This window comes from Pipistrellus hanaki (genome assembly GCF_964339955.1).
Source record: "Pipistrellus hanaki genome assembly, chromosome: 15".
Taxonomy (NCBI): domain Eukaryota; kingdom Metazoa; phylum Chordata; class Mammalia; order Chiroptera; family Vespertilionidae; genus Pipistrellus; species Pipistrellus hanaki.
The window spans coordinates 47739825-47759017 of record NC_140517.1 but is presented as its reverse complement, the minus strand read 5'-3'; the positions used below and the strand labels follow the sequence as shown (position 1 = coordinate 47759017).

At 44.3% G+C, this 19193-nt stretch overlaps 1 protein-coding gene across 11 annotated transcripts; it reads right to left on the bottom strand.

The window, feature by feature from the left end:
* Positions 1-1124: 1124 nt before the first annotated feature.
* ZNF613 (zinc finger protein 613) lies at positions 1125-19055 on the bottom strand. 11 transcript variants are annotated; one of them, XR_014796964.1, is made up of 8 exons: positions 18334-19050; positions 14506-14709; positions 12415-12541; positions 11607-11699; positions 7342-8931; positions 4745-4871; positions 4163-4256; positions 1130-2030 (listed from the first exon to the last, which is right to left on the bottom strand). XR_014796964.1 is itself a non-coding variant. In XM_084905951.1 (7 exons), the coding sequence occupies exons 2-7, from the start codon at positions 14641-14643 to the stop codon at positions 1262-1264; spliced, it is 2058 nt and encodes a 685-aa protein (XP_084762077.1). In that variant the 5' UTR covers positions 14644-14709; positions 18334-19051; the 3' UTR covers positions 1127-1261. The 11 variants fall into 11 exon arrangements, 6 of the variants coding, with proteins under 6 accessions (XP_084762074.1, XP_084762077.1, XP_084762078.1 ...); XR_014796967.1 differs by having other exon boundaries at positions 6989-8931; positions 18334-19049; XM_084905951.1 differs by lacking the exon at positions 4745-4871 and having other exon boundaries at positions 1127-1277; positions 18334-19051.
* Between the last annotated feature and the right edge of the window lie 138 nt (positions 19056-19193).

The following is a 19193-nucleotide window of genomic DNA, read 5'->3' as shown; positions in this document are numbered from 1 at the left end:
ATGCTACATGCATCCTAAGCAGGCGCTGAGCTGCCTTTCACCATCCATTAGTCTGTATTGTATGAATAGACTCTTTCTGTAGGAAACCTTTTCATCTGCCTTCTTTCACACAACCTAATTGTTTGCTGCTGTTTTAATTTTACAGACAGGAAGGGAGAGGGATAGAGAGTTAGAAACACGGATCAGCGGCCTACTGCATACCCCCCACGGGGGATGTGCCTCCAACCAAGGTACATGCCCTTGACTGGAATCCAACCTGGGACCCTTCAGTCTGCAGGCTCCATCCACTGAGCCAAAACCGTTAGGTCAACATAATTGTTTTGAAGTATCAATAAGTTCCTTTTGTTGCTCAATATTCCACTGTACAGGTAGTCCAAAATATGTTTAATCGTTTTATCAGTGGGACTTTTAGGTTGCTTCCAGGTGGTTTCCTTTTTTTGCATATTGCAAATGGAGCTTCTAGGAACATTCAAAAAATAAAACAACCTCAAAGAATTAAATTTCCCACAGTCGTATGCATCTGTATCACCTCACCAAGTGGTCTTGACCCGCCATTTGCAGGCCTACGACCCATCGCTAAACCTGCATCAGCTCCCATTGATATTGGCTTCAGCTCTGAGCTAGAGTCCTCACTCACCAGGAGGCACCAGAGATCCTGAGGAGGCGGGCTGTGCACAGACAGCAGGTTCATCTACTTGCTCACATGATGTTCAACCCCATAGGCCCTTATAACTCCCAAGATGTACCTGATAAATATAGCCTCGGGCCAAAGCAGGAAGTCAGCTGTATCTTCTGACTCCTCCATTAAGAGTTGGTCCAACTTCTCAAGTGAGATGCTAGAATTGTCCTTGCTTATGCCCTTGGCCTATCCTATGTCACCTTTACAAGGTGATTCTTGTAAGAAACAAATCAGTCATGAAATTTGCCTGTTCTCAATTATCTAATGATTGCAGCCCAGAATAGAGTAAGCATTGAGATGGCTACATTTGGGTGATTAAAATATTAGAGTGAATTGACCCAATAATCCTGGGCTTGTGATGTAAATATAAGACAGCGACTGAATTTTCCTATTTCTTGTTCTCTAAGCAGGACTCAAGGTGTTTTAGCAGGACATCTTTATTGGATCAAGGGAATGACTGGGTAGAGGAAAGAGAACAAGAACCCCACTCAGAATAGTAAGAAGGAATGAAAAGAAGATAGGAAAATCACATGTCCAATGAAGCACATGACAGAGAAGATGGGATCTTTGAAGCGGCAACTCTTAAAAAATGATAAGCCTGTGAACAAAAAATACGAATAAGGTTTTTCTACAATGTATCCTAAGGGGATTTTACCTCCTTCATTTCCCACACTTTCCTCCATTTGAACCAAGGTGATCATACTGTTACCTATCCTGAGAATCCTAGTCCTTTTATATTCAGACAGACATTGAGTTTCTCAACACACACTCTGTGTAGGAAGAAAACACTGTCATATACCTGTCCCTCAGTTCATATCTTACTTCATGAAATGGCAACTGCAGATTATGTTTCACAGCTACATCTTTCTTGAAAGACATTCTTGTTCTATTTCTGGTGAATCAGACTCTCTTGGATCTTTCAACCACACCATCTCTTTGTTAACTCCCTACTTCATAGTGTTCTTTTTTTATTTAATACTTTTATTGATTTTAGAGAGGAAGGGAAAAGGAAAGAGAGAGAAACATCAATGATGAGAGAGAACCATTGATTAGCTGCCTCTTGCATGCCCCCTTCTGGGGATAGAGCCTGCAACCCGGGCATGTGTCCTAACCAGAAATCAAACAACGACCTCCTGATTCCTAGGTCGACGCTTAACCACTGAGCCACACCGGCCAGGCACAACTGCTCGTTCTTAAAATACTTTATTAAATATTCATCTTTCTAAATTGTCAGAAGACCATAAACTTAAAAAAAAGAAAAAAGAAAAGAAAAAGAAGGTGGAGGAAATTTTCTTGTAGGGAAGATTATTTTCATTCCTCGAACAAAAAGTCTGCATTCATTCACGAGTGTCTGTGGAGACAGTAAAATACATGTGACAAGTGTGCAAATCAGGAGATGGGAATTTAGGAGTATTTACAGAGTAATAGCTTAACTTATTAGAATAGTAGAAAGATTTTTTAAAAATAATATTAGTTTTATTTTATTTATTTTTAAAATATATTTTTATTGATTTCAGAGAGGAAGGGTGAGAGAGAAAAACACCCAAGATGAGAGAGAACCATGGATCGGCTGCCTCCTGCAAGTCCCCCCCTGGGGATCGAGCACACAACCTGGGCATGTGCCCTTGACCAGAATCAAACCTGGGACCCTTCATTTCACAGGCCAATGCTCTATCCACTGAGCCAAACTGGCTAGGACTAGAGGAAAGATTTAAGAATTATGAGAACAGCCGAGGCCTGTTTGGCTCAATGGCTAGAGTGTCGGCCTGTGGACTGAAGGGTCCAGGGTTCGATTCCGGTCAAGGGCATGTACCTTGGTTGCGGGCACATCCCCAGTGCAGGGTGTGCAGGAGGCGACTGATCGATGTTCTCTCATCGATGTTTCTGATTATCTCTCTTCCTTCCTCTCTGTAAAAAATCAATAAAATATATATTAAAAAAAAAAAAAGAATTATGAGAACAGAGCAGGAAATGGAAAACAGAAGCTTTGGATGATTTCAGAGAGGGGCAAAGACAAGTCTCTTAGTCCGTTTAGGCCACTGTAACACAAAACAACAAATTTATTTTTCACATTTCTGGAGGCTGAGACGTCCAAGATCAAGGCGCCAGCAGGTTCAGTGTCTGGCGAGGGCCTTCATAACCTAATCACCTCCCAGGGCCCCATCTTCTGAAACCATCACCTTGAGGTTAGGATTTTAACATACATTATCGGGGACGCAAACATTTAGTCTAAAGCAAGATGCTAAGAAACCATATAAACACGCCGGGACCGGTTTGGCTCAATGGATAGAGCGTTGGCTTGGGGACTGAAGGGTCCCGGGTTCGATTCCCGTCAAGGGCATGTACCTTGGTTGCGGGCATGCCCCCGGTAGGGGGTGTGCAAGAGGCAGCTGATCAATGACTCTCTCTCATCGATGTTTCTAACTCTCTCTCTCTCTCTCCCTTCCTCTCTGTATAAAAACCAATAAGATATATATTTAAAAAAGAAAAAAGAAAAAGAAAAAAAAAAGAAACCATATAAACAGAGAGATCAGGTTATGGTGTGGGTTTAGCATCCCATCTGGGGTTGAATGTTAGGAATCACTATTGGGAAATATTGGGAATCACTATTGGGAATCACTATTAGAAAGGTTTTTGACCTTTCTAATGCTGCGACTCTCTAATACAGTTCCTCATGTTGTGGTCTTAGAGCCTAAGACCATTGGAACACACAGATATTTACATTATGATTCATACCAGTAGCAAAATTACAGTTATGAAGTATTGTAGCAACGAAAAATATTTTATGGTCAAGGGCCACCACAACATGAGGAGCTGTATTAAAGGGTCACGGCGTTAGGAAGGTTGAGAACCACTGCTCTAGTTCAAGACTAGGCTCAACTCAAAGATCTCTGTTGGAACAAGGCCTGGAAGGTGGACTTTCATAGCAATGGAGGTGGGGGAAATAGGAAGAGGCACGGAGGCAATGAACAAGAGATGAGTTGACCTAGAAAAAAAAAAAGTACAGCTGAAACCGGTTTGGCTCAGTGGATAGAGCGTCGCCCTGCGGACTGAAAGGTCCCGGGTTCGATTCCGGTCAAGGGCATATGCCTTGGTTGCGGGCGCATCCCCGGTGTGGGGCGTGCAGGAGGCAGCTGGTTGGTATTTCTCTCTCATCGATGTTTCTAGCTCTCTATCCCTCTCCCACTCTGTAAAAAATCAATAAAATATATTAAAAAAAGAAAAAAAGAAAAAAGAAAAAAAGAGTACTTGTCAAACAACAATAAACATCCAAGATGTACACAAACAGGGATCAGATGGGATCAGCTCGCAGAAGAAAAGGGTGTATTTCCCTCTAAACTCCAGAGAGAGAGGTCTCAGGCGGCAAGAAAGATATGAGGAGCTGCTGTTCAGCTTTCCTCACCCTCACACTGTGCCACCTTCTTTGACTGCCTACAATATGCCCTCGCTGGCCGCCCACCTGGTTGGTTGTCACCCACTCACCTGGGCAGGTTCACCGTGGGCTTTGTCTTCTTTGTCCAGGGTTCTTCCCCTCTTTCCAGCTTGAAGAATGTGCTTGATTTGCTGGCTTGAGACCCTGTTCATAGGAAATGAGAGAAGACTGACACATGACATTGGGATAGAACCGTGGTCAGCAAACTGTGGCTCACGAGCCACATGTGGCTCTTTGGCCCCTTGAGTGTGGCTCTTCCCACAAAATACCACGGCCTGGGTGAGTCTATTTTGAAGAGGTGGCGTTAGAATAAATTTAAGTTTAAAAAATTGGGCTCTCCAAAGAAATTTCAATCATTGTACTGTTGATATTTGGCTCAGTTGACTAATGAGTTTGCTGACCACTGGGCTAGGATGTCAAGATGGGAAAACACTACATTTTAAGGATTCTACAGTTTCACATCTGCAAAGCGGAGGCTGTTCTCTCAGGAGAGGGAACATGATAAACTCTTGTCTGGAGCCAGAGAGGGGTCTGAGAATCCATCACATGAGACCACGACAGAGACTCTGAAGCAGCTAAGAGGAAAGGCCACTGACCGGGGACCCTCAGAGTGACAGGGGGGCCGTCCTCACCCACTGACACCAGGTGGCTGAAGTTCTCAACATCACGTCCCTGTACGGGTCCTAATCGGGCCCAGAGCTGCCACTCCTCCCAGGTGAAGTCCGAAGCCATGTCTTCAATTTCTGTGTTCACACGGCCCTGTTTAATTGGAAGTGTTCCTCTTTTATTGACATACAGAAGGAATGTACAGGAAGACATTCTGATTTTTTTCTTTCTTTTTAAAAAAATATATTTTATTGATTTTTTACAGAGAGGAAGAGAGAGGGATAGAGAGTTAGAAACATCGATGAGAGAGAATCACCGATCAGCTGCCTCTTGCACACCTCCCACTGGGGATGTGCCCGCAACCAAGGCACATGCCCTTGACAGGAATCGAACCCGGGACCCTTCAGTCCACAGGCCGACCCTCTATCCACTGAGCCAAACCGGTTTCGGCCATTCTGCTTATTTTCACCATACAGGCTGCATCAATACAAACAGTTTAAGTAAAAAAAAAGTTTAAAAAAAATAATAAATAAATTGCAGTACAAGGAAAGTACTATTAGAATATTCTGCTATTACAATTTAGTCTTCAACAAATTAGGTATTTCTATAATGCACAGCCATTAAATCCTTTAGCTAACCAAGAATCATATATGTGCACCAATTGGCCAAACAATATACATATGTGGATATGTGGGTGATATAAAGATTAATAAAACACAGTGTTACAATTAATAAAGGGCCTTCCCAGGCTTGGTGGATCAGAATCGTGGCAGAGACAATAATTATTCAAATATGACATGTTTAATAAGTAGGCTTAAAATGTTGTAAGGAATAAAATATTTTAATATGTCTAAAGAAAAGAAATCTAAAGAGACAATCAGGTGCATACTCATCCATGTTAAAAGAACATTAGCCTAGCCGGCATGGCTCAGTGGTTGAGCGTCAACCTATTAACCAGGAGGTCACAGTTCGATGCCAAGTCAGGGCACATGTCCAGGTTGTGGGCTCGATCCCCAGTGTGGAGCGTGCAGGAGGCAGCCGATCAATGATGTTTCTATCTCTCTCTCTCTCTCCCTTCTTTTCTGAAATCAATAAATAGATATTTTTAGTCCTAACTGGTTTGACTCAGTGGATAGTGTCAGTCTGTGGACTGAAGGGTCCCAAGTTCGATTCCAGTGAAGGGCATGTACCTTGGTTGCAGGCACATCCCCATTAGGAGGTGTGCAAGAGGCAGCTGATTGATGTTTCTCTGTCATTGATATTCCTAACTCTCTATCCCTCTCTCTTCCTTTCTGTAAAAAAATCAATAAAATATATATATATATATATATATAAAAAAAGGAAATGGTTAATGTTTTTCTGAGTGGTGTGCGTAAGGATGGGAAACTATCTTTTGAGCAAAAGCTTGGCTGCCAGGTTATTTGTGAGTTTTGAGCTCTGTTTCAGGGTAATGCTTATAAAGTTAGCTCATCCAAACGTGCTGTTATACTGTAGGATTAAATGTATTGTTTCCTTTTGAAGGACTTCAGTCATCTAAAATACCAACGGAATAAATTTAGAACAGAAGAAATGCAAGAGCTGACCATATAATGTTCCTACGTGGGAAAATAGATTCATGCCCCCAACAGGGGGAGGGTGCAACACAGACAATCTCCTTTAAATTAAGGAGTCCTGCCCTAGCTGGCTTGGCTAGGTGGGTAGAGCGACAGTCTGCAGTTTGAAGGGTCTGGGGTTGGATTCCGGTGAAGGGCACATGCCTGGGTTGTGAGCTCGATCCCCAGTAGGGGGCGTGTAGGAGGCAGCTGATCCATGGCTCTCTCTCATCACTGATGTTTCTGTCTCTCCTTTCCTCTTTGAAATAAACAAAAATAATTTTTTTTAAAAAAGCATTTTAAATTAAGGAGTCCTCACAGACATATCAACTAGGAGTTCGATTCAAGGTATATTGTCCTACAATGTACACTGTATCTATGATCTCATGTATAATTATGTTAGAATTTTGACACAAATCCCTAGTCTTCTTCATTCTCACAGGCCTTATTTGCTTCATGCATTTTCTGATATTTTGCTGAAGATGTTCCAGTTAGTGTGCCCAGTTTTACTTCTTGGGTTTCCTCTCTCAGTGGATGAGGTAGACAACCCTGCTATGATCACTGACTTCAAAATTCCAACAATTTCTCCCCTGCGTGAAGCCTCTACCACCTACTGAAGTCTTATTTCCAGAAAAGGATTTCCCATGGTCATTATACTTCTACCAGCCAGGAGCTCACCCATGACACGCGACACATGGAGCAGCCCGGGTTAGGTCTATGGTGCTGCGAAAGGCTCTCCCGGTCTGTGTGCGCACTTGTCTCAGCAGACACTTGTAAGCCACAGAATGAGCTAGAATGTTGAATTCAAGGGTCTTCCGCCTTGATTGTATTACAGTTTACGCCTGTGTGTTTTTTGAGACACGCCGTATGACATAACTGGTCACTGAAGGTGCTACCACATTCCCCGCATTCACAAGGTTTCTCTGTGCCAATTCTGTTAGCTGCTGAGGCTGCGCCTCTGGCACCTGCTGGTCCCACAGTGGCCACGTTCCAATCTGCTAGGAACCCACTGATGTGTAACGAAATCTGACCTGCCACTGAAGGCATCTCAACAGTCCCCGTATCAACCAGGGTTTTCTCCTGTACTCCCTCACTCAAATGAGCTGAGCTGTGATGCTTTGAGAAAGAGTTTTCCAACTTGATGGAACCTACGCATCTCTCTCTGGTGTGCAACATTCCCTTATGGTACACCAGGCATGACAGGTGGGTGAAGCTTTTCCCACAGTCAGAGCACCCGTAGGGTCTCTCTCCGGTGTGAGTTCTTCGATGTCTGTTGAGGCACGACTTGTCCCTGAAAGCTTTTCCACAGTCACTGCACGTGTAGGGCTTCTCCCCTGTGTGAATTCTCCGATGGTTAATGAGGCCCGACTTGTGCGAGCAAGACTTTCCGCACTCCGTACACACAAAGGGAGTCTTTCCGGTGTGAAATCTCTGATGCGATATAAGGCAAGTTTTCTGGCTGAAGCCCTTTCCACACTCGGTGCACACATAGGGCTTCTCGCCAGTGTGCGTCCGTTGATGTATAAGGAGATTGCCCTTCTGGATGAAGCCTTTGCCACATTCGTTGCACACATAGGGTTTCTCTCCCGTGTGAGTCCGCTGATGTACAATGAGATTGCCCTTCTGGATGAAGCTTTTCCCACAGTCACTGCATATGAACGATTTCTCTCCTGTGTGAGTTTTCTGATGGGAGCTGAGCTGCGATTTCCAGCGAAAGGTTTTGTCACATTCCGAGCATTCGTAAGGTTTCTCTCCCGTGTGAGTTCTCTGATGTTCAATGAGTCTGGACTTTCTGGAGAAGGTTTTGTCACACAGACTGCACCCATGAGGTTTCTCTCCCGTGTGAGTTCTCTGATGTTCAATGAGTCTGGACTTTCTGGAGAAGGCTTTGTCACACAGACTGCACCCATGAGGCTTCTCTCCTGTGTGAACTCTCTGATGATTAACGAGCCGAGACTTCTTGATGAAGCCTTTTCCACATTGATCGCAAACATAGGGTTTCTCTCCTGTGTGGGTTTTCTGGTGAGTGAGTAGCCGTGATTTTTTGGGGAAGGCTTGGTCACATGCGGTGCACTCATACCGTCTCTCTCTTATGTGAGTTTTCTGATGTTCAGTGAGCCTGAACTTCCTGGAGAAGGCCTTCCCACATATGCTGCACCCATGAGGTTTCTCTCCCGTATGAACTCTCTGGTGATCGGTAAGGCGAGACTTCTTGATGAAGTCTTTCCCGCATTCACTGCATACATGAGGTTTACTTATCTTCTGAGTCCTTTGTGCCTTGAGGGATTGGGAGTTTGTATTTACAGAATTAACACATTCAGGAAAATTTATTTCAGTATGATGTTGCTCATGATTTGCATGGAGGAAAGATTTCTCGTGTCCATTGACCTCAACTGGATTCTTTACTTCACAGCTTCTGTTCTGGTTGACCAAACTTATATTTGATTCCAGTGCTTTCCCATCCAAGTCAAATGTATCATGATTTTGCTTTAAAGGAAAATTACTTTTACTCCAATGAACAATGTTTCCAAATGTATTATGTTCATGGCACTGTTCTGTTCTCTTTAAACATCTTTGAGTTTTCAAGTGCCTCTGTAGGTAACCATCATTTTTCTTGGTTTCTAGAAAAGAGAAGAAAAAAAACCTTTGCGTGAACTTGGTATAGAATAATACTATTTCACTAACAGCTCTGTGAATACTGATGCTTTATTGATAACACTGATCTCAGTTTAAAGAAACTCCAAGCAAATATGTTTGTCACTTAGACAAGGTTAAAATACAACAAAGAAAATAAAAGCTAAAAACAGTCATTGTACAAATAAGGTATAATTCATTCCAAATGAGTGAATACAGCCTTAGCTGGTCTGGCTCAGTGAACAGAGCGTTGGCCTGCAGACCAAAGGGTCTTGGGTTTGATTCTGGTCAAAGGTATGTACCCTGGTTTCGGGCTCCTCCCCACACTGGTCCCTAGTCCAGGCTCCTGTAGGAGGTAACCAATTGATGTGTTTCTCTCACATTGATATTTTTCTCTGTCTTTCCCTCTCCCTAAAGAAGAAAAAAAAAAAAAAAAAAAAAGGCTACGATAAAATATCCTCAGGTAAGGATTAAAAAAACAAAAAAGGGCACACACTCAGGTTCTGGGCTCAGTCCCCAGTAAGGAGCATGCAGGAAGCAACCAATCAACGATTCTCTTATCATTTATGTTTCTATATCTTTCTCCCTCTCCCCTCCTCTCTGAAGTCAATAAAAAAAAATTTTTTTTTCTTTTAAATGAGTAAATATAAATTTGCTTGCTTTCTGCCGAAACCAGTTTGGCTCAGTGGATAGAGCGTCGGTCTGCGGACTGACTGAAGGTCCCAGGTTCGATTCCGGTCAAGGGCACATCCCCAGTAGGGGGTGTGCAAGAGGCAGCTGGTTGATGTTTCTCTCTCATTGACGTTTCTAGCTCTCTATATCTTTCCCCTCCTCTCTGTAAAAAAAAAAAAAATCAATAAAATATATTAAAAAAAAATTCGCTTGCTTTCTGATAACCTCTTAAAGCATGCTCGGATAATAAAATCAAATTACTATTAGCACTGAAGCATAGTAGATAGATATTTGTTTTAAAATGATGTGGGACACATTCAGACATCCATAAATCCTTATTAAATGATGACTATGTACCAAGCCTTGTGCTGGTCATGAGCGTATAGAAACAGTCCTTATATTCACTGAGCATTCTGGTTAGGGAAAAGTGAACCAGCAAGCAATGATAAAGAAGGCAGGTACAAACTGTGGAAAGTGGTTTGGGGGAGCAATGGCAAGCACAGTGGAAGAAATCAGGATATAATCAGAAGAGAAGAAAAAGATAAGGCTCATAGTTTCAACGTAGGGGTGATTAATAAGTATGAGGAATCAGGTAATATAAGGTAGTGCCTTTTCATTAAAATTTTTAAAAAATTGATTTGAGAGAGAGAGAGAGAGAGGAGAGAAAAACACTGATTGGCTGCCTCCCTACACACCCTGACCGGGGATTGAACCGGCAACCCAGGTATGCGCTCTGACTTGGGAATCAAACCTGACACCCTTTGGTGTGTGGCCGACACTCCAACCAACAAAACCACATCAGCCAGGGTGGTGGATAGCGCCCTTTCATGAGGAAGGGAATTATTGAAATTCACAATAAGCACATCAACCTTCAGTTGGCTTTTAGATATCCAATGCAGACACAAAGAACTCAACTGGATACAGAAATCCTGAGGAAGGTCTTAACTGGAGACAGCAACGTGGGAATCATTAGTTGTAAATATTACATAAGGACAGAGGTCTGAAGGAGATCATGTTTGAGAAAGTGTGCAGACAAAGGTGAAGGCTTGGGATCAAGTTTATATTTAGTGTAACATTTAGAGTTTGGGTTTTACACTTCTAGGACACTATCCCAAGAAACTAGAAACACCAATCAGAAAGGATAGATGCACCCCTATGTTCATAGCAGCACAATTTATCATAGCTAAGATTTGGAAACAGCCTAAGTGCCCATCAGCAGATGAGTGGATTAGAAAACTGTGGTTCATCTACACAATGGAATACTATGCTGAGGTTAAAAAAGAAGGAATTCTTACCATTTGCAACAGCATGGATGGACCCGGAGAGTATTATGCTAAGCAAAATAAGCCAGTCAGAGAAAGATAAATATCACATGCTCTCACTCATTTATGGAATATAATGAACAACATAAACAGATGAACAAAAACAGATCCAGAGACGTATCAATCAGACTGTCAAACCTCAGAGGGAAGGTAGGGGAGGGTGGGGTTAAGAGGGTGAGATCAACCAAAGGACTTGCATGCATGCATATAAGCCTAACCGAAGGGGGGGAAAAAAAAAATCCTAACCCCAATCAAAGATGGGGCTGGTGTTAGGAAGGGAAACAGCCTTATCCAAAGGGGCGGGAAGGTGCTGTAGTCAGAAGACAGCGCTACCGTCACACATCTCTCCTTGAACAGAGGCAACGGAGGTGGAATTTCTGAGCAAGAAAATGAAGGAACGGGTACTGTTCCTGGGGGAAGGAAGGCGGTGAGATTGAGAATTATAAGAATAAACATGGGGCGGGGGGATCAAGACCTCGATGAAACAAACAGGGGTCAGGTCCAAGAAGAGACATGTTCCTCTAACTCCTGCAGAAAAAGAGCTCCTTCATGGGCGGATCGTGGAGCCTCTGAGTACGTGACCTCAGACACCTCATGGCCGTGACGCCTCTGAAGGACTAGACCGGGACTTCCTCGGTCGCCTTCCCTGCTGACTCTCGCTCACTCACCAGAGCAGATCCCTCTGTGGAGTGCATCTTCTCTCGTCCACGGCTCCCCTCGTTCCCATCTGGACAGCGTGTCTGGCTTGCTGGTGGGATACCCTGTTCACGGGAAGTGACAGAAGAGATGCCGGTGGGCTCTTTGACACGGGCTTTGGTGTGCTAACACAGAAGAATGTGTCAGGACAGTGGTCGGCAAACTGCACCTCGTGAGCCACATGGGGCTCTTTGGCCTCTTGAGTTTTTAGCAAAGGCCAGCTTAGGAGTACCCTGATTAAGTTAATAACAATGCACCATACCTATATAGTTTAAGTTTTCAAAATTTGGCTCTCAAAGGAAATTTCAGCCGAAACTAGTTTGGCTCAGTGGATAGAGCGTCAGCCTGCGGACTGAGGGGTCCTGGGTTCGATTCCGGTCAAGGGCATGTACTTTGGTTGCGGGCACATCCCCAGTAGGGGGTGTGCAAGAGGCAGCTGATCAATGACTCTCTCTCATCGATGTTTCTAAATCTATCTCTCTCCCCTCCTCTCTAAAAAAATCAATAAAAATCTATAAAAAAAAAAAAGAAAAAAAGAAATTTCAATCGTTGTACTGTTGATATTTGGCTCTGCTGACTAATGAGTTTGCCGACCATGGCCTTAGGAACTACGCAGCCTGCGGGTCAGCAAAGTAAAGGCTTTTCTCTGTACTAGGGACTTTATGCCCTCTAACCTGGGACCCGAGAGGGGACTGAAACTCATCTCCTGCTTCGGAGCATCACAGACACTCCAGACTTTCAGAGGCCACCCTCGGAGGGACACAGGGGAGCTGTCCTCACCCACGGACACCAGGTGGCGGTAGGTCTCCAGCATCACGTCCCTGTACAGGTCCTTCTGCTCGGGGCCCAGGAGCTGCCACTCCTCCCGGGTGAAGTCCACGGCCACATCCTCCAGCGTCAGCGGTTCCTGTAACAACACGGGCCTGTTTACCAGGGAGTGTGTCTCTTGTTATCGAGAGAGAAGGATGTGAAGAAAGTTGTTCTGCTCACTTTTACCATACATGCTACATGTATATCAAGTGTTCTGATTTTTTTTTTTTTAAATATATTTTATTGATTTTTCACAGAGAGGAAGAGAGAGGGATAGAGAGTTAGAAACATCGATGAGAGAGAATCATCGATCAACTGCCTCTTGCACACCCCCCACAGGGGACGTGCCCGCAACCAAGGTACATGTCCCTGCCCGGAATCGAACCCGGGACCTTTCAGTTCGCAGGCCGACACTCTATCCGCTGAGCCAAACCGGTCCCGGCAAGTGTTCTGATTTTTAAAAAAATCTATTTTTATTGATTTCGGAGAGGGAAGGAGGGAGAAGGAGAGGTAGAAACATCACTGATGAGAGAGAATCACTGATTGGCTGCCTTCTCACCCCCACAACACTGGGGATCGAGCCTGCAACATGGGCATGTGCCCTTGACCAGAATGGAACCCAGGACCCTTCAGTCTGCAGGCCAAACACTCCATCCACTGAGCCAAACCAGCTAGGGCTGTTTTGATTTTTTTTTTTTTTTTTTAACTATATTGCTATAGAAGCAAAATCTATCCATATTCAACATCAGTCTCTAGTAAACTATTCTGTAATTGTGCAGTCAACCATCATTCTACAAATCAAGTATTTATGTAATAAGTAGTCATTAAATCCTCTTGCTAAAACCAGAAATATTTGCATATATATATATATTTTTAAAGGCACATATTTGCCAGGTTCTAAACATATACTACTAATATCAAGGTAACTAAAACATATTCCATTCCTACATTTACTGTCAATCTTGATAGCCATCATCAGAATCAACCAGGAAAAAAAAAAAAAATGCACACAGTATAACTGCAAGTCACTACCTATTAAACAAATACATTTTATTTTATTTATTTATTTAAAAAAATATATATTTTATTGATTTTTAACAGAGAGGAAGGGAGAGAGATAGAGAGCTAGAAACGTCAATGAGAAACATCGACCAGCTGTCTCTTGCACACCCCCTACCGGGGATGTGCCCACAACCAAGGTACATGCCCTTGACCAGAACCTGGGACCTTTCAGTCCGCAGACCGACGCTCTACCACTGAGCCAAACCGGCTTCGGCAACAAATACATTTTATTATTAGGAGGACTAAAGCATTTTTCCAAAACATGCCCAAAGAACAGGAGACTATTCAAGTCATTGAGCAGACTAAGAACAGCAGCCTTCAAAAAACTCAAATATAATCACGTGCTACATAACAACGTTTTGGCCAACGACAGACCACATATGTGGTGGAAAGGTAATAAGAGATGAGGCAGGCCCTAACTGGTTTGGCTCAGTGGACAGAGTGTCAGCCTGCGGACTGAAAGGTCCCAGGTTCGATTCTGGTCAAGGACATATGCCCGGGTTGCAGACTCGATCCTCAGTGTAGGGTGTGCAGGAGGCAGCAGATCAATGATGCTCTTTCATCACTGATGCTTCTCTATCTCTCTCTCCCTTTCCCTTTCTCTCTGAAATTAATAAATATATATTTATATTTATATTTCAAAATGTCCTAAACCTAAGTGTCAGGAACCACCTATGAAGGGCCTGCTGTCCCCCCTGTCAGTGAACAGCCTGTCTTCATCACGGTTCTCTGGCTGGGAAGGCCATCAGAGATATTGGACAGAAGGTGACAGCTCGTGTAACCCATACGATGCTCCAGTCACACCATGTTCCAACATCAGTTATTTAGCGGGGCTCCCGGAAACAATACATTCCTCATCCTATCTTGCCTTAAGGTTGAAGTGAGAGGCTAAATTTCCTTCTGCACAAATGGGACTCCTCCATGTAATTCAACTGTGTTGTCAAGCCCTCCAGAAACCAATCACAGAATGAAGGAAAGAATAAAACCACCAGGAGTCACCTGGTCCTTAATCATTTTCTCCTGTGATCGGGGAATGGCCAGGAAGATGGACGCCGTGTCTCTGGTCTCTTCTCGAGCTGCTCTAAATTTCTGGGGAGAACTCGTAGACTCTGCTGGTGTCCCCACAAATGACGACATCCAGGTCCTCAGACCTCCTCCTCAGGCCACCTGGTAGAGCCTGGTCCTCAAGCCAGGGCCTGCGGGCTGAAAAGTAAATTCGCTGTGAGTATACTTTTCCTCTGGGTCAGCATAATGTGATGCCCCCATGGCAAGGCATGTCTCACACATTATTGGACAGAGACATATAAAAGGCGAGGATCCGGCCAAAACCGGTTTGGCTCAGTGGATAAGAGCGTTGTCCTGCAGACTGAAGGGTCCCGGGTTCGATTCCTGTCAAGGGCATGTATCTTGGTTGCGGGCACATACCCAGTAGGGGGTGTGCAGAAGGTAGTTGGTTGATGTTTCTCTCTCATCAATGTTTCTAGCTCTCCATCCCTTTCCTTTCCTCTCCGTAAAAAAAATCAATAAAATATATATTTTTTAAAAAGGCAAGGATCCGGGCACCTATTTCTTTAGTATTATATGTGTTCATGTATCTTTGTAAACACACTTCAGTGTAAAGACAAATGTCTTAAGCCAAGCATTTCACTAATCATTATGTGATACCAAGGAAAACAAACAGAAAAAAAAAATTAAAGCATACAGAGCAAGACTACTGTTTGTGGATGTATACACACTTTGTAACAGTGTAAAACATGCATTACATAAATCAAGTTCAAGACTGTGGGTATCTCTGGAGAGGAAAGAAGATCGATTAAAGAATATCACTTAAATTGCATTTGTATCAGTTTACCTCTTTAAAAAGTACCAACGACAATATGAGAGAGAGAGAGAGGGAGAGAGAGAGGGAGAGGGAGAGGGAGAGGAGAGAGAGAGAGAGAGAGAGAGAGAGAGAGAGAGAGAGAGAGAGAGAGAGAGAGAGAGAAGACACTTTATGGCGGAGGAGGCAGCTCCAAGAACCCATCGGCAACAGCAATGTCAAAACATCAAGTGAGAAAAGTCTAATCCAGCCTACATTTGTCCCGTCAAACAATAGACATACTTTCTCTAAAGTCAAGAGCAAGGCAAGGATGAGCAGTGTAAGCACTGTTATCTATTCCATTCTGGAAATGAGACCCCACTGACTGGATAAAGAACCAAGTGAGAATAATCAATAAGAGAAGATGAAGCAAATTATAAGACATTTCCTAACATGATTAATCAGCAGTCAGAATTTCAGAGATTTGAGTAAGCATATGTCAAAAATAAGTTTTAGCCCAATCAGCATGGCTCAGTGGTTGAGCTTCAACCTATAAAGCAGGAGGTCACGGTTTAATTCCTGGTCAGAGCAGATGCCCCGATTGCTCATTCAATTCACAGTGGGGGGTGTGCAGGAGGCAGCCAATCAATGATTCTCTCACATCATTGATGTTTCTATCTCTCTCTCCCTTCCTCTCTGAAAGAAACAAAAATATATTAATTAAAAAATAAGCCGAAACCGGTTTGGCTCAGTGGATAGAGTGTCGGCCTGTGGAGGGAAAGGTCCCGGGTTCGATTCCAGTCCTGGGTTGCGGGCACATCCCCAGTAGGGGATGTGCCAGAGGCAGCTGATCAATGTTTCTCTCTCATCGATGTTTCTAACTCTCTATTCCATTCTCTTCCTCTCTGTAAAAAATCAATAAAATATATTTTAAAAATAAATAAATAAATAAATAAATAAATAAGCAAGCAAGCTTTAGGCCTGGCTGGGTAGCTCAGTTGGTTACAGTGTCATCCCAATTCCAAGGTCATGGGTTCAATCTCTGGTTAGGCACAAATAAGAAGCAACCAATGAATGAATGAATAAGTGGAACAACAAATCAATGTTTCTCTCTTCCTATCTCTCAATCAATTAAAAATTATTTAAAAAATTTGTCAGATGATTACAAAATTTTTATCTGAAAATTGGTAACATTCCAAAACACATACTTTTTATAACAGTGTTACATGACTGTGAATATTTTGCAGGAACAGTTTAACACTGTGCATTGAATACTTTCAATAGAGATATTACTAGAATCCAAAATCCAAGTCTAGAAATGTTTGCAAAGGAAATAATGGCAAATGCATGCAAAGCTGATGCAAAAGTATTATTTAGGCCTAGTAGAGGAGTAATTGAATGGGTAAAAGTACACACATCTAATGAAATACTATGCAGTCATTAAAAATGCTAAACATATTTAGTAAAGAGACATGTACCTCAATGTTATGTGCAGCATAAGCACATGAAAACATGTTCAGCTGAAACCGGTTTGGCTCAGTGGATAGACAGTTGGCCTGTGGACTGAAAGGTTCCAGGTTCGATTCCGGTCAAGGGCACGTACCTTGGTTGTGGGCACATCCCCAGTGTAGGGTGTGCAAGAGGCAGTTGATCGATATTTCTCTCTCATTAATATTTCTAATTCTCTATCCCTCTCTCTTCCTCTCTGTAAAAAATCAATAAAATACTTTAATAAAAAAGAAACAGAAAAAAGAAAACATGTTGAACATCATTAATCTTCAGAGAACTGCAAATCAAAATCACCATTGAGATACCACGTCACAGCCCCCAGAATGCCTATAACAAAGCCAGGGAAAGAGCAAGTGTTGGTGAGGATGTGGGGGAACTGGAACCCTCAAGCACTTCCGGTGGGAATGTAAAATGGCACAGCCACGTTGGAAATGTCTGGTCGGTTCTCAGCAATTAAACATATTCAGCACTCACCTCACTGAACTCTTTTTTAAAAAATATATGTTTACTGATTTTTTACACAGAGGAAGGGAGAGGGATAGAGAGTTAGAAACATCAATGAGAGAGAAACATCCATCAGCTGCCTCCTGCACACCCCCCACTGGGGATGTGCCCACAACCAAGGTACATGCCCTTGACGGGAATCGAACTGGGGACCCTTCAGTCCGCAGGCCAACGCTCTATCCACTGAGCCAAACCAGCCAGGGCTAGAATTACTTTTCTTTCTTTCTTTCTTTCTTTTTTTTTTTTTTTTTAAATATATTTTATTGATTTTGTACAGAGAGGAAGGGAGAGAGATAGAGAGCTAGAAACAGCGATGAGAGTGTCATCGACCAGCTGCCTCTTGCACACCCCGTACTGGGGATATGCCCGCAACCAAGGTACATGCCCTTGACCGGAATCGAACCCGGGACCTTTCAGTCCTCAAGCCGACGCTCTATCCATTGAGCCAAACCGGTCTCGGCTCTTTTATTTTTTTTTAAACCTCTATTTTTTTTTCTTCTTTTTTTTTAAAATATATATTTTATTGATTTTTTTTTTACAGAGAGGGAGAGAGAGAGCTAGAAACATCAATGAGAGAGAAACATCGACCAGCTGCCTCCTGCACACTCCTTACTGGGGATGTGCCCACAACCAATGTACATTTGTTACACTTGTACATGCCCATGACCGGAATCGAACCTGGGACCTTTCAGTCCGCAGACCGACGCTCTACCACTGAGCCAAACCGGCCAGGGCTAGAATTACTTTTCTTTCTTTCTTTTTTTTTTTTTTAAAAAATATATTTTTTTATTGATTTTTTCATAGAAGAGGAGAGAGGGATAGAGAGCTAGAAACGTCGACGAGAGAGAACACCGACCAGCTGCCGCTTGCACGCCCCCCACCGGGGATGTGCCCGCAACCAAGGTACATGCCCTGGACCGGAATCGAACCTGGGACCTTTCAGTCCGCAGGCCGACGCTCTATCCACTGAGCCAAACCGGTTTCAGCTAGAATTACTTTTCAATGCCCCTACCTACCTTGTCCCTGCTAGAGCGCGGTGTCTTTTTTCACAGGTCTTCCCTTCCTGGGCTGGAGAACGCGTTCTCCGCTGTGGGGACAACCCCGCCGGCTCGGAGACAGCCGCTCACCCTGAGCCGGGCACTCACTTCCGCTGTCCACAGCGTCACAATAGGCGCGGCGGTTCCTAACGGGCATGCGCAGCCGCGGTCCCGGCTGGGTGTGCGCGGGGCGTTGCTATGCGACTGCGCATGCGCAGATCGGGGCGGGGCGTCTGAGGGTGGAGAGTTGCGCGAGGGGCCGCTTGGCGGTGAGGGTTGATCGCGGTCATTTGAGTCCACAGGCTGTGATCTGCCATCGCACTGAGGTGGTCGCCGCCCCTCGCAGCCGCCAGACACAGCGAAGGTTCCCGAAGCCGCCTCAGGCTCACGCCGCAAAATGGCCCCCCGCCTCCCTGGACAAGGCCCCTCACAGCCAAGCGGCCCCTCCCGTAACTCTTCACCATCAGACACCCCCACCCCACCCCAGCCCACAGCCAACGCCCCCAGGCGGCCTTCAGCGAGCACTGCCGCCACCAACGGCCCGGTCTGAGCATTCCTAACGGGCCTCGCCGGTAACCTCAGCGCGACCCAGAAGGTTTCAAAGAATTCCCAACCTCCTTCCGCTTCCGGTCACGCGCCGTGTCAGGCCCCCTTTCTTGTTCAGCAGTGGCCGTTTGAGGAAAAGGGGGGCTTCTTTCCAAAGCACGGGATTCTCTCCCTTCCCCTCCCCCCGACTTAGTGCGTAAGATGGCTGCCGCTCCCCTCGTGAAGTCAGAACGGGGGCGGCCATCTTGGAAGATGTGCCCGAAGGCCACGCCCCCGCAGCCAGCCAGTGGTCC

Coding starts and splice junctions, on each gene's coding strand:
- ZNF613 (XM_084905949.1), bottom strand. CDS start 14,643: ATGTCGTCATTTGTGGGGACACCAGCAGAGTCTACGAGTTCTCCCCAG. Junction 12,542..14,505: donor AGAAAATGATTAAGGACCAG/GTGACTCCTGGT, acceptor GTGTTGTTACAG/GAACCGCTGACGCTGGAGGA. Junction 11,700..12,414: donor CCGCCACCTGGTGTCCGTGG/GTGAGGACAGCT, acceptor TCCCGTGAACAG/GGTATCCCACCAGCAAGCCA.